This window comes from Coregonus lavaretus (genome assembly GCF_964263955.1).
Source record: "Coregonus lavaretus genome assembly, contig: HAP1_SCAFFOLD_581, whole genome shotgun sequence".
Classification (NCBI taxonomy): domain Eukaryota; kingdom Metazoa; phylum Chordata; class Actinopteri; order Salmoniformes; family Salmonidae; genus Coregonus; species Coregonus lavaretus.
In genome coordinates, this window is record NW_028156328.1 from 310315 (window position 1) to 320000 (window position 9686).

Below are 9686 nucleotides of genomic sequence, written 5' to 3' on the forward strand. Positions count from 1 at the left end.
ATATGTTTTTATGTTGATGTGCTATTGTTTTTAATTGATTTTATTTTATTTGTATATTTAACCTATTCTTGACTCTGTGGTTCTTGCACTTGTTTGGGGAACAGGATTTCATTATTTTTATCTACATTTCTGCCTGAGAAATGACACCCTGATATAGTTCTGTGATCTGTGAAACAGTTCTGTTAATCACTGAGGCATTGTGTGTTTGTGTGTTCTTTTTCTTTAGAATTTTCAAATAAACTTGACGTGTTTTATGATTAATAGTGATGTTGTGCTTGTACTATTTTGGACACACTGTCCTCAGGCTCCAGCTTTATGTTGTATGTTGATCGTATTAAAACAAAGAAAACAATCTGAAGTTGTTGTTTTTAAGTTATATATACCATGATTTTTCCGGTCCGGCCCACTTGGGAATAGATTTTCCTCCATGTGGCCCCTGAGCTAAAATGAGTTTGACACCCCTGCCCTAGACCCACTCCAATTTGCATACCGCCCCAACAGATCCACAGATGATGCAATCTCTTTTGCGCTCCACACTGCCCTTTCACACCTGGACAAAAGGAACACCTATGTGAGAATGCTATTCATTGACTACAGCTCAGCGTTCAACACCATAGTACCCTCAAAGCTCATCACTAAGCTAAGGACCCTGGGACTAAAAACATCCCTCTGCAACTGGATCCTGGACTTCCTGACGGACCGCCCCCAGGTGGTAAGGGTAGGTAACAACACATCCGCCACACTGATCCTCAACACGGGGGCCCCTCAGGGGTGCGTGCTCAGTCCCCTCCTGTACTCCCTGTTGACTGCATGGCCAGGCACGACTCCAACACCATCATTAAGTTTGCCGATGACAACAGCGGTAGGCCTGATCACCGACAAGACAACCTATAGGGAGTAGGTCAGAGACCTGGCCGTGTGGGGCCAGGACAACAACCTCTCCCTCAACGTGATCAAGACAAAGGCGATGATTGTGGACTACAGGAAAAAGAAGAGGACAGAGCATGCCCCCATTCTCATCAACAGGGCTGTAGTGGAGCAGGTTGAGAGCGTCAAGTTCCTTGGTGTCCACATCACCAACAAACGAACATGGTCCAAGCACACCAAGACAGTTGTGAAGAGGGCACAACAAAACCTATTCCCCCTAAGGAGACTGAAAATATTTGGCATGGGTCCTCAGATCCTTAAAAAGCTTCTACAGCTGCACCATCGAGAGCATCCTGACTGGTTGCATCACTGCCTGGTATGCAACTGCTCGTCCTTCGACCGCAAGGCATTACAAAGGGTAGTGCGTACGGCCCAGTGCATCACTGGTGTCAAGCTTCCTGCCATCCAGGACCTCTATAACAGGCGGTGTCAGAGGAAGGCTCTCAAAATTGTCAAAGACTCCAGCCACCCTAGTCATAGACTGTTCTCTCTGTTACCGCACGGCAAGCGGTACCGGAGCGCCAAGTCTAGGTCCAAAAGGCTTCTAAACAGCTTCTACCCCCAAGCCATAAGACTCCTGAACATCTAATCAAATAGCTACCCAGACTTTTTGCATTGTGTGTGTGTCCCCCCCTCTTCTACACTGCTGCTACTCTCTGTTTATTATTTATTCATAGTCACTTTAATAACTCTACCTACATGTACATATTACCTCAATTACCTCGACTAACCCGTGCCCCCGCACATTTACTCGTACCGGTACTCCCCGTTTATAGCCTCGCTATTGTTATTTTACTGTTGCTCTTTAATTATATGTTACTTTCATTTCTTATTATTGTGTTATTTAATGTTTTTTTGTTGGTATTCTTTCTTAAATTGCATTGTTGGTTAAGGGCTTGTAAATAAGCATTTCACGGTGAGGTCTACATCTGTTGTATTCAGCGCATGTGACAAAGACAATTTGATTTGATTTATTGCTAAACTGCTTTCTGACTATACACTGTACTGCATGATTGTAGCAGGTTTACTAACGTGTTAGTGAACTAGAACTACTAGAACTATGACGTGACAACGATGTAGGCTATGTGTAGCAGTTAGCGGTCATGATATGAAGGTTTGGCTTGTAATGTTTTTTTGCCTGGTCACAGACTGCTGATGTGTTGTGAAGAGAAAAGGTGAGAGGAAAGCGAAGGTAAAAGGTGAGAGGAGGAGAGCGCGTAGATAGTTGCAAGAAGGAATTATATATACTGTTCAACAAGAAAAGTGATCATGCTGTTTGTATGTGGCTGCTATGAAAGTTAACTGTTTGCGTGTGATCAGGGGTGTATTCATTCCGCCGATTCTGTAGAATTTTTTTTCTTAAACGGAAGCAAACTGAAAGAAGTGGGGATAAACATACCTGAATTTGTCCAATAGAAACTCTCATTTGCAACTGTTGGACTAATGATTACACCCTAGATCAGCTAGATGCACTCAAAATTCTCTCGACCTGTGGCCCTACGTTGCAAACTTTCCTTCGTAGGCTAGGTTGTAGCAACCTCATGATGGGTATAGGGAAAATTCGAGTATCATCTAGTAGCCTAAACCTACCGATGTTACATTGAGCTGGGTGAATGGAATATGAATGACAGTCATCCAATACGCTGTCATAGAAATAAGGCCATGCTCATAAAAAATAAATAATCATCCTCCCTCATCTTAAACGGCACCGACCGCCACTGGTGTGTCTGTTACCTCTTCATGCCCTCCACCAGAGCCACCTCATCAGGAGAGGATGATATGTAGAAGGAGGTGGGTTTTCCCTGGTGGATCCCTCTCTTGATGCTATCCACTGTCTCCTCCTCCTTCACCTGCACCGTGTGGCACAGACACAGAGCCCGGAAGAACAGCTCCTCATGCTCCTGGAGACACACAGGAACACAGACACACTGTTACACACTGTTACACACTGTTACACACTGTTACACACACACTCTCTCTCTCTGTCTTACCCTGCGGTATCCTCCAGGTGAAGAGTCGATCATGTCTATGCTGGAAGCAGCACTGAGGATCTGTCCATTACAGATGGCATGGGGGATATAGACATGTCCGTCCACACAGCATTCTATAAACTCCATGTTGTTCTCTGTCAACGTCCCGGTCTTATCAGTAAACACATACTCTACCTGCACACACAGACAGAAGCAGAAGTTATCTCTAGATGCTGACCTGGGCCCGTATCCACAAAGCGTCTCAGAGTAGAAGATTGGTCATAAGTGCTCAGAATAGAGACATTTTACTCCTACTCTTACGGGTAAAAATAAAAGCTTTGCATGAAACCTCTTTAGTCATAATAGTCACACCGAGTCGACAGATATTTAGGAGACCTCATGAGCTGTCCTAACTAGTTAAGAGTTACCAGCAGGTGTCTTAATAATCGAAAAATGCAGCGAGTCAGTGGTTCCTGCACCACATGCAATTGCTTTGGAGTTGTTGAAAGAATGTTTTGATAATTCTAAAGAATCAATCCACAAATAATCGAGACCTACATGAAACAGTATCTCTTGTGCCTTTGACAATGATTTCACATAAGACCTATTTCACATGATATGCCTAAATACTTATAACAAATAGGCTAATAAATAAACATATTTTTCTTTTGATTATTGAATTACCTACATTATGTTATTTCAAGTTATCCCTTTGGAGCGCAATATCACATTGTTAAAAAATATGCCTAAATTAGGCATGCCTATAAATTAGGTAATTGAAGGCATCTAGGGCTTATGCTAACTTTGATTGTCTTCGATGAATATGACAGTACTTTCAAACGTTGTATGCAACATTACCGGCAAGTGGTTTGAGGCCGACTGGTAATATTGTCAAAATTCTACTTTTAACAAACATCAGAATTGGTTCAAAAAAGCTTATTAGGCGATAATTAAGAGAAGTGATCATGTCAGGCAAAATTAGATTAAACGTTTTACCATTGCGACATTAAGATGTACAGCCACATTCACCATCGTTGTCTTAAGCATGCTACAGAGTTCACAGCTGGCGATGCCTCCTCGTGATTGGTTATTCCCCATCATTTGCAACAATGTCAATGAGGATCATCACCATCTTTCCTTTGCGGTACCTCAAACTGTCGTGATTACCAACTGAGATAAACTTCTATGAGTTGATTTTACTCCTGGCTCAGAGTTCGTGTCTTACCATCATCCTAAAACCTACTCTGAGCTGGGAGGGTTTTTTTTTGTCTTAAAAACTGGTTTTAAAAGGATTCCTAGGACCTTTTCTGAGATGCTTTATGGATACGTGCCCTGAGATCAGTTTTTGGAGTGTGTGTAGTATACGTATACGTATATGAGTGTGCTTGTGAACTATACGTGCAGTATAAATGTGTGTGTGTGCACTATATGTTTGTGCGTGTGTGTTTGTGTGTGTGTGTGTGCATACGAGTGAGTCTAGTATATCTAGATGTTCAGGATATGTGTGAGTGTGTGTACCTGTCCCAGTTCTTCGTTGAGGTCAGATGTGTTGACCTGAGCCCCCTCCCCCAGCTCCTCATCATACATATCCTTGTCCCAGGCTATGAAGTAAGAACCCAGGAACTTCTGCATCTCCACGGTAACATACATGGAGACTGGGATGATGTAGTTAAACAACACCATGAAGGCCAGGAAGTCTGTGAACGCCCTGATCACCTGAGAGAGAGAGGAGAGGATGGAGGGAGGGGGAGAGGCAGGGAAGTGAGATTGAGAGGGAGGGAGAGAGAGACGGAGGATGCAGGGAGAGAACGAAAGGATGGTTAGAGACAGAGAACAAGAGGCTTTATCAGAATCAGTTAACGTTGAACAGGTGTGACCTGATGAATCATTTTGCCATGACAGCGTGCATTGTGGGTAGCGTAGTGGTTTGGGGGACTAACCACATGGCGTCCTCTGTCAATCTCGGTCCTGTGGTTGTACCAGGGTTCGTCGCGATCAGGTGAACACTGCCATGCATACTTCAGAACCGTGTTAATGACCGCTTTACTGATCAGGATACACAGATACACGATTAGGAATGCATTCATCGACCTGGAGGGAGATAGAGGGAGGGAGAGAGTGAGGGAGTTAGGGGGAGGGAGAGAGGAGAAGTTTAGATGAGCTAAATGCAGATTGGTTCTACAGAACTGGATGCAAACAGATTGTCAATAGAGCGTTTCACACACGCACACACACACACCCCGCTTGAACGAGATCAAATAGAATTATGCAGACTTTATGTAATAACAGAGAGTCTACTATTCCTTCTACTATGCTAACTCCTGCTATACTTCAACAGACAGGTAGTTATACCCACACCAAAGCAATTAGACACAGAGAGGGGAAGGAATAGGAACAGATCTTACTTTTCCACAGCTGAGCGTTTCTGGGATTTGGACTGGTAGTTAAGCGCCATCTTGGTGTCCATGCCTGTGTAGATGGCTACAGCTGAGGGAACAACAACCAGGGGTTACCATCAATACAGACACAGACACAGAACAGTGTGTGTGTGTGTGTGTGTGAAGAATGTATTTCATAGTCAGGACACGTTTCGGTGGACGGTATGGCTATGGCAACATGTGCCGACTCACACTCAAATATAACCATAGATATAACTTTATACACAGAACAGTGTGTGTGTTACCATAAATGTGTTCTGTGTTCTTCAGGGTAGCTCCTCTGAGGAGAAGATTTTCAGCTCCCAGGGGTCTAACATGAGAAGAGGAACAAGATCAAAAGAAATAAAAAACATGTCCTGTTCAAAGATGGTTTAAGAATGAGAGAGGGGGATGCTGGTCTTACCTGGCTAAGGGATCTTCTCTTTCCTTATAAATATTGATGCGCCCCACAAATCTAAATGAGAAAAATAAAATGTTTGCAATTTTCAACAAACGAACAGGTCACTCAATGATTCTGTGTGTGTCACACATTGTGTGTCACTCACTTGTAGAGGTCAGGTTGTGGTTGTTCACATTCAATAGTTGCATGTAGAGAGTCCACCTCCTGCTCTGTCTTAAAGGCCATGGTGTCTGGTACAGCATAGTAGGTCTGACACAGCATAGTAGGAGGGAGAGAGATGAATCACTGAGAAGTCATGTTTGATCAGAGAGCATGCTGGAAAAATTAAGGGGTGGATCCCAGCAGTGTACGTGCGTGTGTTAGGGCTGCATGTTATATCATTTCAGCATCGACATTGCGATGTATGCATCCGCAATAGTCACATCGCAGAACGTGCGATTTAGTAAGGTAAACATATATCAGTCTACAATATATGTTTTAAAAAATGTTAAACTAGCATTATATCTGTCTGATATAACGTAATTTACTCTGATTTATGGGTTATTGGATACACAGTTTATTATTATTGTTATTATTTTAAACACGGAGTTCGTTGCTGCACGTGGTAGACATGCAGGCTCTGCTTGCGCGTGACGAAATGATGAGCGAGGAACAGGCAAAAAATACAGAAATTTTGAATTTGGTTGCAAAAAGAAATGCATCGTCAATTATATGGAAATATTTCGGCTACAGACAGGATGATGTTGACCAAAAACAGGTACTTTGTCGAGAGTGCCTTGCAATTGTTGCCACAACACGACCAATTTGTTCGATCATTTAAGGCGGCACCACAAATCTTCCTATGACGAGTGCAAAGCATCTCAATGCCCTCCAAAGCAAAAATCTATTTTGGATGCCTTTGCCAGTATTACACCATACGAGAAAGGTTCCAAACGGCAGAGAGAAATCACAGATTCAATAACATTTCACGTCGCCAAAGACATGGTACCAATTAACACGGTTACCAAAGAGGGTTTTAAAAACATGATCCGGTCGCTTGACAAGCGGTATGTAATGCCATCACGCAACTATTTTTCTCATTTTTTAATTTTAATTTTCCATGAAGATGCAGTTCCCTACAAAATCACCCCAATCATTCTAGAATAATTAATTATTCTCAAATAGAGCTTTTCAAGTCATCTGGTGAAGACATCCTGTATTTTTTCATATCGCAGAAAAACAAAATATCGCAATGTCAGTTATTTCCAATATTGTGCAACCCTAGCGTGTGTGTAACGGTGTGAGTGTGTGTGTGTGAGAGAGAGAGTGTGTGTGTATACCTTGTGGCTGGACTCTCCATCCAGACTGGTGGTGGTGACATAGCAGGTTCCGTCATCGCGGCTGGACGAGAGGAGGATGAGGTCACAGGGGAACGTCTCGTCCTCCCTCACCATGACAACATCCCCAACCTGACAGGTCAACCACATCAACAACGATCATCAGTTTAGACTCAAGAAATACAGGCTGGGTCCTAAATCACACCCTATTCCCTTGTGCACTACTATTGACCTGATCGAAGTGGAGTGGACTACCCAGTGGTGTAGCCAGAAATGTGTTGGTGGGTGGGCTTTTTTTGGGAAGCAGCTAACTTCCTGCAATTTTACACATTTTGCCATGGGGCAAAGAGACAAATGAGCAGAGAAAAATATACTTCTTCGTGGTTTAGTTAGTTATTTTTGGCAACCCCTTCCGTGAGAGTGAATGTCATTCCAGTTAATCTGTTCTGTTATATTTAATCAAATCTGACTAACTCAGTGCACTGCTTGCTATGAATTCTATCTGATGGTGTTTGCATGTTTAGGTAAAAATACAAAAAATGTCCCATTTGGAACACTTTTAATAAATGTTTTTGCTCAATCTGAATGGGTGCCTACACCCCTGGGACTACCAAATTCCTCATACAGTGCACTGCTTTTGACCAGACCCATACCTGGTGGCTCTGGTGGTCAAAATGTTTGCACTATTTGGGGGATGGGATGTCATTTAAATTTTTCCTTTATAAACCCCCATGCCATTGTAAACAAACAGAGGTGTTTTGGATCTGGTGAGCCACCATACTGCTGCAGATCCAGAAATAATTACACATGAGTAGCAGTTATCCTACAGGAAACACACATGCCTTGCAAACACTTTCATATTCCACTCCTTATTCCTGGGGACTGAGTTGTTGCGTAACGGTGGGATTATGCAAGTGGAGCATCTTAACTGCCTATAAATCCCATCTCCATGGTGACCGTACTACACATACACGCGCTATAGCGATTACTACTATATTCTTTACTATTCCTCTTCCTTATTTCCCCCATAATCCACTCTGTTTGATCTGTGGGGGGAGTCGGGGGACCATGGGTGAGGAACTTCGGTAGAATGTGCATGTATGTGTGTGTGGATGACGAATGTCTTTCATAGTCAGGTCACGTTTCAGTGGACGGCATGGCAACACATGCCGACGCACACTCAAATACAACTATAGATATTACAGTACATGGACCTGCCGGAGATTACAGAGTTCTGCTTTAAATGAGACATAGTCCCTGTCTCCGCTCGGTCTCTGTTATCTGCTGTGTGGCTATGACACTGCAATGTGTCTCACAGTAACACTCATAGAAATCCTATTAAATTCTAATTCTATGGTAACACCATTGTTCTGATCCTAGTCCAGTCTGACATCACAGGTTGATATTTAATCTGTCTGGAAAGGCAAATCCTTTTCCCTGTACGGGACCAGAGTAATCACAACAGGAATGTTTGGGATGGTACTGTTGGGTAATGTTAATCTTCTCTGGGACGCTAGCTATGGCATCGCAGACAAACGCACGCACGTTCCAATGGAGACCAGCCTTAAAGGTCTCAGGAATGGATTTAATTTCAATATGATCAAAGATGATAGCCGTGGCTATGATATAAATGTTCAAAGGTTATATAACTATGGGTATTATTCAATGTACAAAATAATCAGTCCATTTTGTTACATGAATATGAATAAAATAGAAGAGGGATGAGCTCTCATACTAGCCATTATACTCACATACTATAGCTATTACAGCTAAAGGCTCTGTCTGACCATACATAGAATAGAGAAACACCAGCCAGTGAGGCCCAAAGGCTTCATAATAATGTGTAGTAGACTGGAGAGTAGAAGGCCCATTAATAGGGTAGTCATACCCGTAGCTTGGAGCTCTGCGTCCTCACCACCGTCCCCTGCTGCACCACATCCACAGGACACTCATTTGTACTGCAGTCTGCCTTGTGTCTCAGCCAGTCTTCATAACCCTGGAGGAGAGAAGGGGAGGAAGGGAGGAGAGGAGAGTGAGGAAGAGAGAGAGAGAGCGAGAGAGAGATACGGTCATACATGGTCTTCGGTGGTATCTAATTAGTGGTATGTTCCGTCAGCATGGTGACCCGTTTGCAGGGCCTCTACACAACATGTCCTGTTTTAGACTAATGCTTGTATAAGGCCTGGGCTTCGTGTGGTTCATGCATCACTGCTATCATCACATCTGCTGTCACTACCGGAACACAGTGGAGGAAGGCTTCCCTAGATTTACCAACACCAATGACCAGAGGATGTGTGTGTGTCTGTGCGTGTCTCCTACCTGTTTAATGGCGGTGACGGTGATGACAAAGAAGAGAGGCAGTCCACTGGTGACAGGGCTGGTGGGCGTGTCTATAATGAGCTGAGGAGGAGAGCGAAAAAGAGGAAAGAGGAAGAGAACCAGCTGATTATCATTCATTCAGGTTCTCCATTGTACAGAGATGGACGCCAAACAATTAACTCAAATTCACTTCACATAGCCTACGTGTTTAACTGATAATGTATGATAAAATAGCCCTGGGGTTCAGAGAGATGGCATATTCTCACCTGGACCAGGAATATGAGCAGAAAGTAGAAGTTGGCGATTCTTCTGAACT

The 9686-nt window shown here is 43.3% G+C and overlaps 1 protein-coding gene across 1 annotated transcript in view; it reads right to left on the reverse strand.

Moving 5' to 3' along the window:
* LOC311126458 (phospholipid-transporting ATPase IH-like) overlaps window positions 1-9686 on the reverse strand; it is a gene marked incomplete at its 5' end in the record, with an annotated part of 55144 nt that overhangs the window by 44939 nt on the left and 519 nt on the right. Inside the window, 12 exons of the mRNA XM_084200466.1 lie at window positions 2662-2828; window positions 2919-3092; window positions 4416-4613; window positions 4838-4988; window positions 5303-5384; window positions 5581-5645; window positions 5739-5789; window positions 5881-5984; window positions 7055-7183; window positions 8940-9047; window positions 9371-9451; window positions 9637-9686. The exon at window positions 9637-9686 is cut by the window's right edge and continues 40 nt beyond it. Coding sequence (XP_084056592.1) covers window positions 2662-2828; window positions 2919-3092; window positions 4416-4613; window positions 4838-4988; window positions 5303-5384; window positions 5581-5645; window positions 5739-5789; window positions 5881-5984; window positions 7055-7183; window positions 8940-9047; window positions 9371-9451; window positions 9637-9686 — 1360 coding nt within the window. The remainder of the gene's footprint in view (window positions 1-2661; window positions 2829-2918; window positions 3093-4415; window positions 4614-4837; window positions 4989-5302; window positions 5385-5580; window positions 5646-5738; window positions 5790-5880; window positions 5985-7054; window positions 7184-8939; window positions 9048-9370; window positions 9452-9636) is intronic.